This window comes from Calonectris borealis, chromosome 1 (genome assembly GCF_964195595.1).
Source record: "Calonectris borealis chromosome 1, bCalBor7.hap1.2, whole genome shotgun sequence".
Lineage (NCBI taxonomy): Eukaryota > Metazoa > Chordata > Aves > Procellariiformes > Procellariidae > Calonectris > Calonectris borealis.
In genome coordinates, this window is record NC_134312.1 from 78,493,108 (window position 1) to 78,510,765 (window position 17,658).

Sequence of the window (17,658 nt, forward strand, 5' to 3'; positions counted from 1 at the left end):
AAAATAAATAATTTAAACTGCTTCACATGAAGTTAACTTCACTCCCAGCTTATTCGTTAACACGGCCAGATAAAACAGTCGGTTCCCTCTGTGCTTATTTAGTCCTGTCACTTCTCGCACCTTCCATACTGTGAAACAAAATGACAAGTTGTAGCAGACAGACATGGGAAACAGCTGCCTGTGTCACTGCGCTGCAGTCTACAGGAGCCCTTCCAATGATGCCGACTTCAATCTTGAGCCTAAGTAAGCAATTTAATGAAAACGCGGGGATTTACTGATGTGCAGAAAATCATCTCTCAAGGCTGGCCATCATCCTCGATCGCGTCAAGGAGGAGCCGTAGCCATTTGTCCCTGCAGCAAATATTAAGGGCAGCAACACACCCATTGCGAGCTCTTCGTGTTTTGGTAACTCGGCCCTCAGTTGCCGATAGGATCCTGACACCTACGAGCAGGGCAAACGTCTATTAGAGGCACAGCCCTGCTCGGGAGTGTCTAAATTGTCAGTAACCACGGTAGATGGAAAGCGAAAGAGGAAAAAGAGCCAAAAAAGAGCAGAGAGGAGGGTTTGCCCGAGGTCTTGCAGCAGGCTCGTGACAAAGCCAGGAAGCTGCTGTGTTCGGCTCACAACGTCAGGGTAACACTGGAAGGCCCCACAGACCCACTGGGAAATGACACAAAACTACGCTAAACTATGACTAACCAGATTTAAGATACACTGACAGTAACTGAAGGGTTTTTTGCTCTTTTTCCTCCATCCAATCACTTTATGTAATGATTATTTGATTTATTTAGTTAAAATACCAGACAAATACCCTGGCCAAGTTGTTTAAGAGAGGAGTCTATAATTAGCTTCATATCCATAATTAGTTAATGGTCCTATTTTCAAAAGCAGTGCACAGAGGATTGGTTTAAACCAATGGCCCAGGCATTCAGCAAAGCTAAGGCTTCTAACATAAATAACAGCTCAGTGCAATGGGAGACATGATACTTAAAGCAACTTGTTTATGTCTGTATTGGAGCCAGTTATACAAGCAGATCTTGTAATATCTACGTTTATATTTTCATAATAATATCCTTTCCTTCTGTCCTGGTTTCGGCTGGGATAGAGTTAAATTTCTTCCTAGTGCTCTGTTTTGGATTCAGTATGAGAAGAATGTTGGTAACACACCGATGTTTTCAGTTGTTGCTAAGTATCTTGTCAAGGACAACTACCCTCTGCTACCAAGCTAGACTGGGAGGAGGGAACACAGCCAGGACAGCCAGCCCAGCTGGCCAACGGGGTATTCCATACCATGTGACGTCATGCTCAGTATATGAAGGGTAGGCGTGATCCAGGAAGTACCGATGGCTACTTGGTTATCGGTCAGCGTGGGTGGTGAGCAATTGCACTGTGCATCACTCATTTTGTATATTCTATCATTATCATTATTATTTTCCCTTTTCTGTTCTATTAAACTGTCTTTATCTCAACCCATGAGTTTTTCTCACTCTTTCCCTTCCGATTCTCTCCCTGTCCTGCTGTGGGTGGGTGGGGGGGAGTGAGTGAGCGGCTGCATGGTATTTGGCTGCCTGCCAGGTTAAACCATGACACCCTCCTATGTTATTTCTTACATAAGTCTCTCATATGTAAGCCTTTAACAAATTGCTCATGCTCATGTGCTCGGAGACAGGTTCACAGAAATAGTATCATTATTCAGAAAAGAAAGTCTGAGAAGCTTGGCAAAATACAGTTAAAATGTATTAACATGGCTAAAAAATCCAAATTTAATTCTTAGCTGTTTGGCTAACATCTAAATTTTACCATCTCTCCTCAAAAGAAAATTATTTTCTTGTACATTAATATAATATCTGTTACCAACAGAAATACTGTAAACACACAGATAAGCACATATATACAGAGAAAGAGAGAGAGAGAGAGAATGAGGAGTAGTTCAGATCAAAGATTCAATAGAACAGTCACTTAGAAAAAATCAAGTCTGACAAAAAAATCAGCTCAGGAGTTTTCTAGCCAAAAACTGTCATGTAGTCATGACAGTCTACCAGGATCTACTGTATCTGTCACTCTTAATTGCACTTTTATATTTAATCAAAAGCCTAATTAAAACTAAATGCCTATATATATTCCAGCTATATAATTATCTTTTCTACACTATTACATATATATATTGACTGTCAGATGTAGTACCTCAATGAATCCTATACACACCCTTAACACACATTCTGCAAGTTGTGGATGAATGCATATTACTTCGCTATAAAATAAGCTCTTCCTGCACAGACAATTAAACAGGCTTAATTTTCCAAAGTAACATATTCTCTATAAAGCGCTGCATACTGAAATAGCTGACACGATTTACCAAACCGATACAGCACAAGAAGATACGCCGGGCGTTTTCTGCCACCGTGTGATACAAAGGAGGTATAGCGGTCTTCATAGTCAGCCTCTGCAAATTCCCTGGCAAGTTCAGCTAGCGTTGTGAGAGCATATTTATTTGCAATTATAGAATAATAAAAAGGGTTGACTACAGAAAAAGTTTCAGGTGCTCCTGAGTTAAAGCTAAAATAAGTTAAAGTTAAAATAATGTTTATTTCTACAGCCCGCAGGCATGAATCCAAATCAGAAAGCGAGCATAGAAGCCCCTTGTGCTCCAACACCTACGAGCCTTCCCCCCTTGAATATAAGCACTAAGCCTAAGCACTTAATAAACAGCTAAGTGAAAGACCTTTAGCAGAGTTTTACGTTAAAAACCAAACTGCTAGACTAACCTGTGAGAATAAATGGTGTCAGCTGGGAAGAAAAAAAAATGAAGGAAAGAGCTAGCGTCGATTCCTTTTCCTCGTGGCAAAACTGTAGCTTAAATCTGGGAGGTGAGAGGGGGACAGTGGCACTAGCAGAAGTCTGGAAGTTGACAATCACCGAAGAAGAACTGGAGGAAAACTAGGGCAGGGCACGGACTGCATTTCACATGCAAGGTATCAAAAAGACATTTTCTACTGAAAGTAGCACAGGTTGGATGGCACCGTTCCCCATTACAACAGCCACAGAAATAAAAGGCGCAAAAGTTTAGCAAAGGAGAAGAAAAGAGAAAGAATAACAGACAGCATGTATGTTACCAAGTGAAAACTGCAACTGTTGGCGAGCGCTGCAAATAACAATTCTCCTGTAGCTCAACCCTCCTCTCCGCAAATATCTTTCATTTAACTTCTGACAGCTGTCAAAACAGAATGTGATACTACCAGGGCTCTAAATGCAGGAGAAGAGAGAGCTGCTTCTTGAATATAATGATTTCACAAACCCGTGTTGTTCTTGAGTTTCCTCAATACCCACAATAACAGCAACATTTGATTTTAGGCGGCAATATTCAGACACCCCTGGTACTTCTCAAGTAGCCTGCAGGTGAGCACACTGTTCAAGAAGATATTCCCAGACTCGAGAATTCACTAGGTGGGGGCTGTCTGCTTTTCAGACAGGGAAATAACAGAGGGCCCAATCCTGTGAGATGTGCAGAGTGCTCTTTTGTTCAGCAACCTCTAATTTCATGTATTTTAGAGAGCTTCAGATCAGGAGAGAACTCCTGTGACTAACATGACTTCTTGTATATCCCGTATCATTAAGCTCCATCCAGATGTCCCTATATGAAGCCCAAAGGCTTCCATTACACCGAAACATCGTTCCAGCTCTCAAGAGCACAAATTGTTGAATACTGCAGAGGTGAACAAACTGCTGGGTGGCGGAGATGGGAGAGCCTGATGTATGTCACCATTGACAAAGGCAACTGTGATCGTGGGCAATCTATTTCCTGAGCTACATCCCGTCAGGTGAGCCGCTCCCGTGCTGTAGTAAAGAAACAGAAGGTAAAAAAGAAAAACTCTTACAAAATAAGCCCTCAAGATCCAACCCAAACAAGCATGGGGGAAAAGGAGGAGAGGGAAGGAAAGCACACAATTCCTCCCATCTCTGTGGGCAATCCTATGTAGTCCTAAAGGACAGGATTTAATTAGAACAGTTATCTCTGTGCAGATCTGCAGGTGCTATGAGAATTGTTAAGGGCAATTCTGGTAAATGTGTTCTCCTTACGGCCTAGCGAAGAAGGGAAGTTAACGAGTGCGCTTCAATTACAAAACCGAAAGGGATCGCCATCATCCTCCAGCTCACAGACTGGCCACAGAATTTCTCCCGGAAACTGAAGACTGATTTTAAAAGAAAATAAAGACTTCTTAACGATGAATTCATCACAAGCCCCAATAAACTGTAATAATATTTTATCATGCTCATGACTGGCATTTTATTGCAAGGTTGAATTTGCCTAACTTCAGCTTCCAGTCCCCGGATCCTGTTATAGCTTTGTCAGCAAGACCGAAGAGCCCTCCCCCTCCCCAATATCAGATATCAGCTGGATCGTGCTCAGCATCAATCAGCCCCTCATACTGGCAGGGCCGATCTGTATGAGAGTAAATTTTTCAGCTCAACGCAATATCACATTGCCTTTGAGAGAAAGACCATTATTCACACTTTATTTTCACTTCACCCTTGTACTCGGAGCTTAAAAACAAAAACTCAAAATGGATTTGGCACAATTCATATGTCACAGAGGCAAAGTGCTGGGAGCAGCAGACAGAGCTTTCATTCTTGAAAAGCTTTAGAGGATCACACAGAAAACATTAGCAATGGCTGATAAAATGAGTGCAATATGGGGTAATTATATCCTTCACCAGAATGAACAGATGCACGCTGACTTCAGTAAAGCTGCGTCTATTTATGCCAGCTGAGGACCGACTCTCTCCCTCTTCTTTTTTTAATCACTAAAAATTAGGCAAAAGAAAAGGTTCTGCGTAACTTTACAGCAATGACACACCCTAAAATCCAGGTTGCCCAACTGACCTGAATACAAGTGTTTCCAGCTTGGCTGATTTTTGGTTCCTGTCCTGACAAGCTCTCCTATTACCTTCAGCCTGGTCTGAGACCACAGTCAAAACAAACACAGTTTACTTTCTTGCCACAGGGGGAAGATTGAAAACCACACGTGCCTATGGATCCACCTACACTCTTCTTCCTTCCCCTTGACGGGGCTACACAAAAAGGAAGGTACTCGTCAGTGTGCCTCACCAGGAAACCCCAGGCAAGATGACCCAGTTCAGCGAGTCCTGTGTTCACAAACAACAGCCTCTCCTTAACATCTACCTGGAATATTAGCCTGGGAAGCCACAGAAGAATGATATGCCATGCAGGGCAAAACCTCCAGCCCACGTTTCCAACCCTGCTGCTCTGGACAGTGAGGACCAGGGAAGAGATCTCAACCTGACTGAAACCAACAGCAAATTTGAGTAGATGTCAGTAAGGCCAGAACTGCAACTAGCACCTCGAAACAAACCCTAGTCTGTCATTTCACGTGCCATGCAAGCCAAGAATCACTCTGTGCTATTTTCACACGTATTCAAATTACGTGCACTACATCAGACATTTTCCACGGGACCGTATACCTACTGTGCTTTGGTATTTCAATTTGTTAGTCCTGGATAGCCAACTTTAGTGTAAAGGTGACACACAGATAACATAACCCCTGTGCAATTTTTAAGAAGACAAAGCTATTTCATTTAGTTTTTCTCCTCCTTCAGCTTTGCTTGATACTACAGAAATGGAAGTTTTGCTGAGAGGGATGTTTGTGTGGGAATCCGCCAGCTCTGCTTTTTGTGGATGTTGGCATAAGGCAGTCAGGTGGGAGTTCTTTATTAAAAACGTTATCGGTGTTTTGAACACAAAACTGTATTTTCACGGGAACTTGACTGACTTTTGCTAATTAAATGTACATTTTCTCCTCAGCTATACTGCCTGTATTTTCTGGTTTGGCATTGCTGCTGTTGAGTTGATGATTCATTAAGTGGCTCTTTTCCATTTGCAAAGGGGAAAACTATCATTAAACCAGCAAATTAAAATCAATATTATTCCAAAAAATAACAAGTAGGGGTAGAAGTTGACAAGGATTTCTGCTTTTTTTCCTTCTGCACAATGATTCTGTCCTTGAATATGCAGTTATCTATGTGCCTCTGAGGAAAGAATTTAATCCTTATTGTTTAGGATTACAATAGAAATATAAAAGCTAGACTGTGATTATACACACCAGTCAGTAACTTACTTCCATTTCTACTCTTTTCAGCATTACAAGCCAGCTTGCTTCTCTCACAGATACTCATCTATGATTAACTTACTTCAATTTAAATATAAAGTGTCCATGAAGCCTTTAGGCACAAATGAACGAACATCTGTCTGCTCTCCTCCTATCCGTGTACTTTCACAGGTGAGCTCTGGACTACTCCACGCAGCTGGGCATTCACTGGACTCAAACTCTGGTGTCACTTCAGAGACCATGGATGTCATTGCTTTGTACTGTCCATCACTTTAAGAGCTCTTCCTGCTTCTAGACAACAATAACGGCACATTATAATGATTTGACCAGCCTCAACTCATTTACTAGCCGAGATCAAATCACTTGAAAGACAAAATAATAATAAAAATAATGACAAAAATCGTTTCTGTCTGCTGACAGCCTGAGCAAGACGGAAGCACACAAAAAGCTCAGACATCAGGAGATGAAAATGAATGTTTTAGGGACTGGAAGCAGTGCAGTGAATTCCTCCAAGCCTCTGCTGAGGTGCTGCAGACAGAGAAAACCTTCCTATCCGCCTGTCATTCGGCCAGAGGCTGACCGCAAGCTTGTACAATTGGCACGGTCCAGGTCCAAGCCAGACATGGCTCTGAAGCCACATCATTTGCATGGATGCAAATGGCATCAGTGGAGAGAGGGGACATTTCTTCCCATCTTCCTGATACTCTGCAAAGCAGCATTTGAGTGGAGAAACATGAGGGTTTTCACCTGGGAAAAAGGTACCATGTCAGGTGTTAAAATGGTTTGTATCTTTCCTGGGGGTTATATGGGTACTTTAGGCTCCTACATTCAGACTATCATGGAGATCTGAGTTCCGTGGAGGTCCTTTTCAAAATGTTCACAGCACTGATTGGATCTGAAGGTCTTAAGCATCAGTAACAGCCAGTTCTGCTTCTCCATCTCCACCACCCTGGATCAGTTCTCTCATTAAGAACAGACAACTGACAATGACACTCAGAAAGGCAGAGGTAACAGAGGGAGGTACTTTGGAAAATTTGTATCTGGGTGTAGTCCCCTTTGATACACCATACGTGTTCATCTTTGTCCATACTGCAGAAGACCGGATTTCTCATCACTGCCAACCTCTGGGAACCATCCACAAGGAACAGTTCTTATCGCACCACCTTAGCCATAGCTTCGTCTGTCTTGGCTGCACTACAGCAGTGTAAAGTACGTACCATGGAGCACTCCAGGTGCTCCAACACACCTCTCTCAGCAGCACAGGCTACCTATCAAACCTATCCACTAATGCGTAACTGAGATTCCCACAGATTTTTCAACAACGTACCGTGTTTTTATCCCAATCTTCAAAGCTCTCCCTGTAAAGACTTAGTATGAAAGGCCAAGGTGGCCACGTGTCTCCGGTGCAGGGAGTCTCTGCAGCAAGGCTGATGCTCATACAGGCAAGCGTCTCAACCTTCTTCTCTATGAATTAAGGGCACGAACCTCATCGCTTTCTACAATAAACATTTTCTATGTTATACTCCTCTGACAGAAATATATAGTGGCATGCAATTAATAGTAGCATGCCTATTAAAAATAAGCAAACTGGTAAAAAGGAACCCGAACCAGAACTCTCAGCTGCACACACTTCTTCCCAAAGGGAAAGGCTGAGAGAAGAAATAGCTTACAACAGATGTTAATCTTTGTGCTTAACACATTACCGGAAGGTGCTTCAAATACAGTGACAGGCACGGTATAAAAACTTATATAGAATAAAACAGATTAACAACTATATTTATTAAGGGCTACATTTTCAGCCAGGCCTCTGCAAACCTTTCTTTTGAAAAAGCAATTTTGTTTCTGTTTTCTGCACGCATACAGTCGATGAATATTAAATACTGTTGCAAAACCCTTAGCTTGGTTATATACCACGCTGATTAAGTTACCTTGAATTAGATTATCTCTCTTCTCCTCTGCTAGCATTCCAACACATCCCCCCGGAAGCGCTGAGGGCTATATACCAGAAAGGTGCACGACATCCCTTAGGGGGTTATAGTCCTTTTCTCCTCTGATATTGTAATAATGACTTTACCCAATTCAATTATTCCTTACTCAAACAAACAATAAAGTGCTTTTGTCTCTCCATTGCACAATTCTGTGTAACTTTTTATACAAGCATGTATATCTGCCAGCTTCTTTTCTAGTTTCACAAACGGCTGACTTGCATTTAGCAATATTTTTCCACTTTCTAATGGCTATGCACAGTCTTAACACATTACACTTAAAAATAATGATTTTTTTTTTTGACTTATAATGCAAACAGAGAGAGACTTCGCCACAGACCAATCTGTTAACACACTTCTTCTACAATACACAGCAGCATCCCATAACTTGGGTTCTGCCCATAGGAGTTTTTTCCTTTCAAGAAATCTTCCAGAGGCCCTATCACCCTATCAGCCAGGAGTAGTCGCTGGTTTTGGTACACACGTAAGAGAAGCAGCAGCTATCAGTGGAACTGCGCTCATGAGAACTATGACAAGAAATTTTAAAAATGAGAATATGCGTTTAAGTTTTGGGAACATCTAGAGATCTCAGTCTCTGGCTGGGCTCACACGGCACCCAGCGATGAACAAACCCACGGTGACAAAACAGCCCCTGTTCCAAAGCAGCCTGCAGCCCAGTGACCGAATTCAGACCCTACTGAATTATGCGTATTAAAATCACTACAGAAGATAAAAAATAAGCAGCACTTGCCAGCGGAACTGGCTGGAGTCGATTGAAAAACACGGACGTTTCATCTGAAGCGGTTGTGCGTACCTGTTTCTTTTCACCGCTAACCTGCGTGATAGTCTGCTCTACTCTAATCAGCAGTGTCACGAGCAAAGCCGTCCCAAGCCCTGCCTTCAACCAGGACTGGAAAAATAGGTCAGGGAAATAGCATTATAATCTGATTTAACTGCTATTCAAATCATCACAGTCTCTCCATTAATTTGAATGAGAATTGGATTGGGCCCAAATTACTGACAACAAAATGGGAAGTTTATTTTAATATCTTCAACTGTTTCATTTAAAATCTTCCATTTGAAGAACAGAAAATAAGATTCCCCACATGCCTTCAGGTGGCTACAGTGGATCTTAAATTTTTATGTAAACCAGTTCAAAATAGACAGACTGTCTGCACTGCAGCTGGAAATTGGAGCCCCAACCTGACATAAGGTCACCCCCCTCCCTACAGCGGATGGGTGCCATAAAGCAGAGGAATAGCTCAAAAGTCAGAGAGTGCATCGCCCATGTGTTTGAGTAGAGGACCTCCAGGATTTGCTTCTCAGAGTGCAGCGGAAAGTCTGCAGTTTCAAAACATCTCACCCAGCTGGAAACCTCAAAGGCGAAAGTAAGAAGAGAAAGACTATTTGGAATTAACTTCCTAAACATCACAGCTCATAGCAGAAATTTTATTTATTTGATGAAAGCAAAAATAACTTCATATTCTGTAAAAAAAAAATTTAAAAAAGAAAAGAAAAAAGGTCTGCCAAAGAGGCTTGTTTTGGCAAATAATGAATACCTAAAGAAATATTGTTTGTATTGTGCAATGAACTTGTAATTAATGTTTGTTTGCTCACCATTTAATAGCAATTCTGCACTAAGTGATGGGATTTTGCTGCCATTTGGGAATGTGCAGATTTTGAAACTTCATTCCCCATATGGAAGAGCTCCCAGGGGGTGATATCATAAGCCCATTCAAATGAACAAAACAAATGACAAGTATCTGTACAAATGAGGAAAAAGAGAAAGCTGTATGTATTATTTTACGTAAGTATTGTTAAGTGCCTCAGTTTACTTGTGTGGTATTTTCCTGCTTGACTGCACAGAGGTAAATCAAAAGAGGCTGTCTAGATGAGGAGAATGAAAGCATCAAAAATACAAAACTCCTTTAGATGTGATGAGGGGTCCTTAAATGGAGGAGTCCCCTGTTTCTTTCCAGCCAGCCTGGCAATGTTTATGCCTCTCATGCCTACATCTAAATCTAAAGGGAGTCCGAAATCCCAAAGAAATGATGAGACTGGCCAAAAGGAGAAATGTCAGGTAGCAATCAGCGTGCTGTCAAGAATGCAGACACTCACCTGGATTAACCCCACTTATCTACATGCACTTGAAACAGAAATGCGATCTGTCTGGCTAAGAGTGAAGCCACTTCCAGAGGGCGACTCAGAGACAAGTAGGCTCCTAACACGGCAGGGATCCCAAAAGGGATCCATCCAGGCCTTCCACCTCTCCGTAGACAAGAAGAGAGGCAGCAGCACATACAGCCAAGATCAAGCCAGCTTAGGTGATTGCCACTGTGCCTGCCACTGCACTTGCACAAACTACACCTAGACTTAGCTGCTTGAGTAAATAGGCAGGCTTGCAGGTGGGCTTATTGAAGCCTTTGCTGCCATGGTTTCATTGCTATTAGGGCTCTACACAATTCACCGTTAAAGCCAGACTTCGCAGAGAAGGAGGTTGGGGAAGGTGCAATACCTCGCAGAACAAGATTCAGCTATAGCTAACATGCATGAGTACGGACATTGCACTGCTTCAATTCTTTGTGCGAAATACCATGGACTTCTTGGTAGAGGAGTGATGAACATTGTTTTGTTTTGAAAAAGCTGTCCCTTTAATTTGCTGCTACATGGGCACCCAAAGTAAAGATTTAGCAGAAGCCAAACTTGGTTGGACCCTGCTTGTTAGTATGCTTGGGAGATGGTGGCAGAGCTGCCTCTCAGAAAGTCATTCATAGAATGGTAGGACTGTGCCACTAACTCAGAGGAAGGTACAGGAGCCATGCCTGTCACCCAGGGGGGGACAAAAGGAGGTTAGTAGCCAGCCTGCTCTGTAACCAAGTCCGATGCATAATAGCTGAGAGGACATGGACTGTGATAGGATTTAATTCTACACGTTTTCCAGTGCCTACTGACAGATACTATGCGCCCCTTAATTTCCAATAATAATTTTTAATTTGGCACTTGTTTTCTCAGAGCTATGAGGGAGAAGAGAGAAGAGATGTTCTTTACCATAATACCTTCGTGGTATTACATGGTCTTGCTTCCTGGCATTTTTATATTTCCATCTGAAGTTCCCAGTTCTCCTGGACCACAAGGAGATTCCTACCGACCCTCAAAATTTGCCAGAGATGACTACGCATTCACCTACAGTTATTACAAAGGAGAGCTTTCACAGTGATACGGTGCTGCAGCTTACCTACAGTGGCCTCCCAGATCACCTGTATCCAGCTGTATCTGGGGAATGACAGCTTTACTCACTGTGATTTATGGCTATATTAAATATATTTTGAAGGCACTTGACTATTTAGTTTGAAGCCAAACTTTCCACTTGTAGATGAAAACTTGATCTCTCTTAAGACATCAAGCAGAATGCTTTGATGGGTGGAGGGAGTTCCCCACTAGGAAACAATATGGAAATTTTAAACTTCTCTGTAAACTTTGAGTGGGAGAGGAACATATAGACCATGATGAACTGCAAAGGAGGACACAGCCTGTAAACGGCGCAGGCTGTTGCTGAAGAAGGAGGCATTGGCCTGTGAAAAAGCCAGAAAAAACTCAGAACATAAGACGTACCTCTGATAACGTGGTCTTACATACAGCTGCCTTCTTCATTTTTAGTTTTGACAGAAATGAGATTGCTATGTGGTTATTTCCCATGCTATGTGTATAAAATAGAAGATTTAGTGAACTACGGCTTAGGGCTGCTGAGGAAGGGTTGGTGTTTCATTAGTATTAAGTATGATTGCATAAACAGGTCTGAAATTGAAGGCTGTGCTAGGAAAGGAGTGAAACAAAGTGAAATACAAACAAAAATATTGCCATGAGCTAAACAGCAAGACAGAAAGGATATGTGTTCTTTTCAAAAAGTTGAGGAAATCAGCTTCCTCCACTTTTTCCAACTCTTCAAAATTGAATCTAACACTGAATGAAAATTTTTCTACTTAACAGAAGTATAGAACATTGATGCTTCTCTAAGTGCAGCATTTGCAATGCCATCATCATTGCTGAAATACAACCTTAATGATAATTTAAGGCCCTGTTACAGGTCTTTCAGCTGCTCTTGAACCTCATCTATTTTCAGGAGCAATCTGCTCATCTTTGACACCCCAAAATGGCAGAAATCAATGTGTTATTATGCTGTAAGAACAACTGAAAAGCAAAGTCTTGATAAGAAAACTATAACCTTCCTTTATGTTCACAACTTTGCCTTCCACAAAATGTAATTTAAAGAGAGAATTTAAGAACATTATCTTGGAAATACTCCTTCCTCCAGGCAGGTTTAGCTCACAGATCTTCTACTAGATTCTGTCACTAAGAAAATATTAGGAAAAAAATAAAGGAACACTAGGAAGACTCAACATTGACTTCAATGCTAGAAAAGCGTTCACATATGAGAAATAGACCTCTAAGGGCCACACAGGGAGAAATGTATTTATACTTAATAATCATGAAGCCAAAAAGCAAACCATAGAGCTGCAGCAAAACACTTGTTGAAAATGACATCAAAAAATTTTGAGAAAGAGGGTTGAAATGGGGAATAAAGTGTATGGTTAGGGAAACAGTCATGGATATTCAGAAAAGAAAACACAATTTGAAGAGATTTAAAAAATCCGTGAGTGTAACTCTCCTTTCACTCCTACCCAGACAACCTTGCCTCAGTCTGGCACCTGGGTTAGTTGGGCCAAAACGTTATGCTGCGATAGACAGGGGTAAGGCAAGTAAGTTAGTTAAAGAATGTGTGAGGCTAAATCTTGAACAGAAAGGTTAATACTTCCACCACTTTTTTTAATTACAGAATTGCAGATTTTCACTTCTGTGATTTGTGATTCATCTCATAAAGCATAAATTTACCTTTCACCATATGTACTTTGTTCTTCCACAATGAATCTACAAGATTTTTATAGCTTTTCATTGTGCTAACAGTATGCTCCCAGAACAAAACTGATTTATCTTTTTTTTTTTTTCCACAAATTGGAGAAAATCACAGCTCTGCTGTTCAACTCACTGAAGGTGAGTCTTTATTCAGCAAAATGAGTGTGCTGACCTACCCAGGCCTGGAGACCAGAGAGGAACAGAGTAGAATACATATAAAATGACACAAAAGCCCCTTTGGAATTGTATTTTGTACCTGAGGTAGCACTGCTGGTCCTTGTCCTGCCAACCTCTGCAAGGAGCTGACCTGAGGAACCTTAATGGGCACTGCAGTGATAGTTCCCAAAGTCTGTTGGAAGAAAAACAGTTGAACACAGCTTAAAACACTTGCACAGCTTCCCCAGATAGAATCTGTCCGACCCAGTGGTTGGTTCCCCTTCCAGCTCTTCATTTTTCTCTTCCTGACTTATGACAGAAGGGTATGATACATCAGTCCATTTGAAGCTCTCTCTTTTCTGCCTAAAGAGTCAGAGACTCTTCCTTCTCTTTAACCTTCTCTACAAAGCACTGTTAACTAAAGCCTACTAAGTCTAAGGCTCTCTAAGTCTCCTTAGAGCATTTGGTAATTCTGAGTGCAAAGGATACATCTCATTGTTGTGAAATTTTTTTGGTACGCAAAGAAAATACAAGCGTGCTGCCATGGCTGAAGGCTGTCTGGGCACTAGCTTGGTTTCAAAAGAGATCTGAAGCAAGGTGAAACGCACCACAGTGAAACTTCAAAATGTGCATTGGTAAGATGATGCATTTCATGGTAGCCAGGGTCACAAGAGAAGTTCACTGTGTCTTAGTAAATAGTAAACACTGAATTATTAAAACTGAGAGCTACCTATAAATCTACTACAGCACACTGTAACATAACACTCAGCTAAGACAACATCCATTTGGGCCAACACAGCAGCTATTACTACCCACATTTATTTTCTCTACTCACCCTTCTCTTAGTTGTATAACAAATTTATTCAAAGCTTGTTTAAGATAGAATAGAATAGAACAGACTATTTCAGTTGGAAGGGACCTACAACGATCATCTAGTCCAACTGCCTGACCAATTCAGGGCCGACCAAAAGTTAAAGCCTGTTGTTAAGGGCATTGTCCAAATGTCTCTTAAACACTGACAGGCTTGGGGCATCGACCACCTCTCTAGGAAGCCTGTTCCAGAGTTTGACCACCCTCTTGGTAAAGAAATACTTCCTAATGTCCAGTCTAAACCTTCCCTGGCGCACCTTTGAACCATTCCCAGGCCTCCTATCACTGGATCCCAGGGAGAAGAGATCAGCACCTCCCTCTCCACGTCCCCTCCTCAGGAAGCTGTAGAGAGCAATGAGGGCCCCTCTCAGCCTCCTTTTCTCCAAACTAGACAAACCCAGAGTCCTTAGCTGCTCCTCATAGGACATGCCTTCCAGCTTTGCTGCCCTCCTCTGGACGCATTCAAGGACCTTCACATCCTTCCTAAATGGTGGGGCCCAGAACTGCACACAGTACTCCAGGTGAGGCCACACCAACGCTGAAAACAGCAGGATAATCACCTCTTTTGACCAGCTGGTTATGCTGTGTTTGATGCACCCCAGGATGCAATTTGCCCCCTTGGCTGCCAGGGCACACTGCTGACTCCTGTTGAGCCTGCTGTCGACCAGCACCCCCAGAATCCTTTCTGCAGGGCTGCTCTCCAGCCACTCCTCTCCCAGTTTATACTTGTGCTCGGCATCACTCCGTTCTAGGTGCAGAATCCAGCATTTTGACTTGTTAAATTTCGTCCCATTAATCATAGCCCAATGCTCCAATCTACCTAGATCCCTCTGCAAGGCCTCCTGTCTCTCAAGAGAGTCAACAGCACCTCCCAGTTTGGTATCATCAGCAAACTTGCTAACGGTGCATTCAACTCCTGCATCCAGATCGCTGATAAATATATTGAACAGGACCAGCCCTAGAGGAGCACCGCTGGCAACTGGTTGCCAGCCAGATGTAGCCCCATTCACTACAACCCTTTGAGCTCTGCCCTTCAGCCAGTTCTTCACCCAGCGCACCGTGAACCCGCTCATCCCACTTGTCCAGAAAGATGCTGTGAGGGACGGGATCAAAAGCCTTACTAAAATCCAGAAAAACTACATCCACCGCCTTCTCTTCATTCACCAGGCAGGTGACCTTATCATAGAAGGCTACCAAATTAGTTAAACAGGACTTTCCTTTTGTGATCCCATGTTGACTGCACCTAATGATTGCATTATTCTTTAAATGCCTTTCAATAGTATCCAGTATAAGACATTTGAGGTAGGTCCTCCTATGAGCAAATATATTGCTGCATTCTACATAAAGTTTACTTTGTAGATGGAGAAGTGGTACTTGTTAACCCAGTATTACCTTTAACCCTTATGAATACAGTTGGATACCAAGAGTAAGCAAATTATGTTTCTGTAATACAGTTGAGTATACACGTTTCCCCCTGCCTAAAAATCTCTGTGTCTGTTTAGCTCCAATCCTTTGCTGACTTTTCATCTCTCTGTAGTGATACAGTTATCTACAGATGTACTTTTATGCGTTCCGTTATAAATGGTCTGAATGGCACCTCTTTTTCAAGCCTCACCCACAGAGGCTCCTAAAATACTGGATCTGAGATGTTGTAAATAACTTGTACTTTATTTTCTCCATTAAAAAGGTCAGATAGCTTATAAATTTAAGATGGGGCATAGGTCTAAAGAACATAGCTATCTTTTCCCCTTCAACCTCTTTCAATCCTTCATCCCTGATTACAGTTCATATTTTGGTTAACCGGCCAATATTCTTAAGGCAAGGTTTTATAACTTCTATCTAACGTCTCTTAATTGCTGTTGGGACGACATGGCAATATAAGGAAGCAGATGATTGTCATCATAACAGCAAGAGACACTTAGTCACTGATCACAAAAACTTATCAGGATGCTAGAAATAGCTAATAAGGAAAGAAAAACAGATTCAACTGAACTTCTCTAAATTTAACTCCCCTCAAAACAAAAGCATCGGATCACAGCCAGTAAGATAAAGTATGCTAATATTACCCCAATCTGGTAATGAAATTTGTTAATAGAAAGGAAACTATAATGTAATCAGCTCAAGGGAAGCGAAACTGTGTCAGGTGCATCCCGATATGTTCTCCTCAGACCTCAACAACAGAGTGGTGGAACAGTCTATTTCATTCTAACGACAGTGTTTGATGAGAAAACCATGTATTTTCATGCAGAATATTTTTAATAAACTTGTCCTACAGAGTTTATATTTTTAACTCTGCTACTCCTCTTGGAGACATTTGGGGGTGTGATGTTATATATTCAGCAAAGATTAAAATTTGCATAAGATTTGCCTGAGTTAAACAACAAGGAGCGCTGTACAGTTATAAACATGCACGACAATTTTTCCTAGTACTTGTGGATTACTGGTACCCTGAATTATCCGTTGAAAAATATACTCCATTAAAATTCTCTCTTGAGCCAAGGGCCAGGAGGAGGGGGAGCGGCAGAGAAAGCAGCATTTTCACCCATGGATGCTAGAACAAGTAAGTTGTACCCTCCTGCAGAAGTAAAGGTACTGGCAGCAGAGTGAGGAACAGAAGGGGGTATTTCCACCGCAGTTATCCTTATAGGGTAACACATGGAATAAAAACAATAGGAAGGATACTATAAACTATCTGAATGAATTACTGCTTTGCCCTGTCTACCGTATCACAGCCTCACACATTGGGAAGGACAACGTGACGAATTCCTGCAGTCTGGAGAGAAGGAGAACTTGAGCTGCCACCTGCTGCTGTTGCCACTTATGAGACATATCACAACTTCTGCTTTATATTAGCATGAACTAAAATTAATTCAGCCCAGTTATTTGCTTTTTAAGGTGAATACCAAAGGGAACTTTCCAACCCACACTAGAGGAACTGAAAGTTTATCACAAGTATGATCTACATTTTCCCTCTATCCCAACACTGCTTATATATAGAATGAGATTTCTTCCACAATGCAGTGAAGCCTGAGTTTACCCTGGAAACACCAGGAGCACCACAACTTCTCCTGGGCTGCGCATATAGCCTCTACTGAAAGTTAAAACAAGAAGTTCTTCTTTCTGGAAGGTCGTGCTTAAAGTGTGGCTGCACCTCTTGTCATTTTTATATATGCTACCTCTGACCTTGAAAACACACATTCTGATATTCCTATTCCTACAGCTACAGGTGGATTTGCAAGGATTTTCAAACTGGCCAACAGAATACCATGTACTAAAATACGAAGTGCGGACACTGAGTGAAATTGGGAACTGACTATAAAATAAGAATCGAATTACTCAGAAGTTAGATAAGATACCGTTATCAATTGGTAGCATGCACAAAAACTCCATGTCTGAGCAACAAATCTCTTTTATTGTACTACTTCAAATATCAGTCACAAGGGAAGAAACAACAAACCAACCCTGCCTAGAACAGAATGCCTCTGTCCTGTGAGGAAGGAGCTTGCCTCTGGGTGCATCGTTGGGCCAATTCTGTTTTATGTTTCAAAACAATGAACGATTGAGCCAAAAGGAATGGGAATGAGAGAAGAAACAAGAAACGCCATAAAACT

General features: G+C 41.8%; 1 protein-coding gene across 1 annotated transcript in view; it reads right to left on the reverse strand.

The window, feature by feature from the left end:
• The window catches only part of PHF21B (PHD finger protein 21B), a 68,264-nt gene that overhangs the window by 29,749 nt on the left and 20,857 nt on the right, over positions 1-17,658 (reverse strand). The window contains exon 2 of the mRNA XM_075161909.1: positions 13,278-13,370. Within this exon, the coding sequence (XP_075018010.1) occupies positions 13,278-13,370 (93 nt within the window). The remainder of the gene's footprint in view (positions 1-13,277; positions 13,371-17,658) is intronic.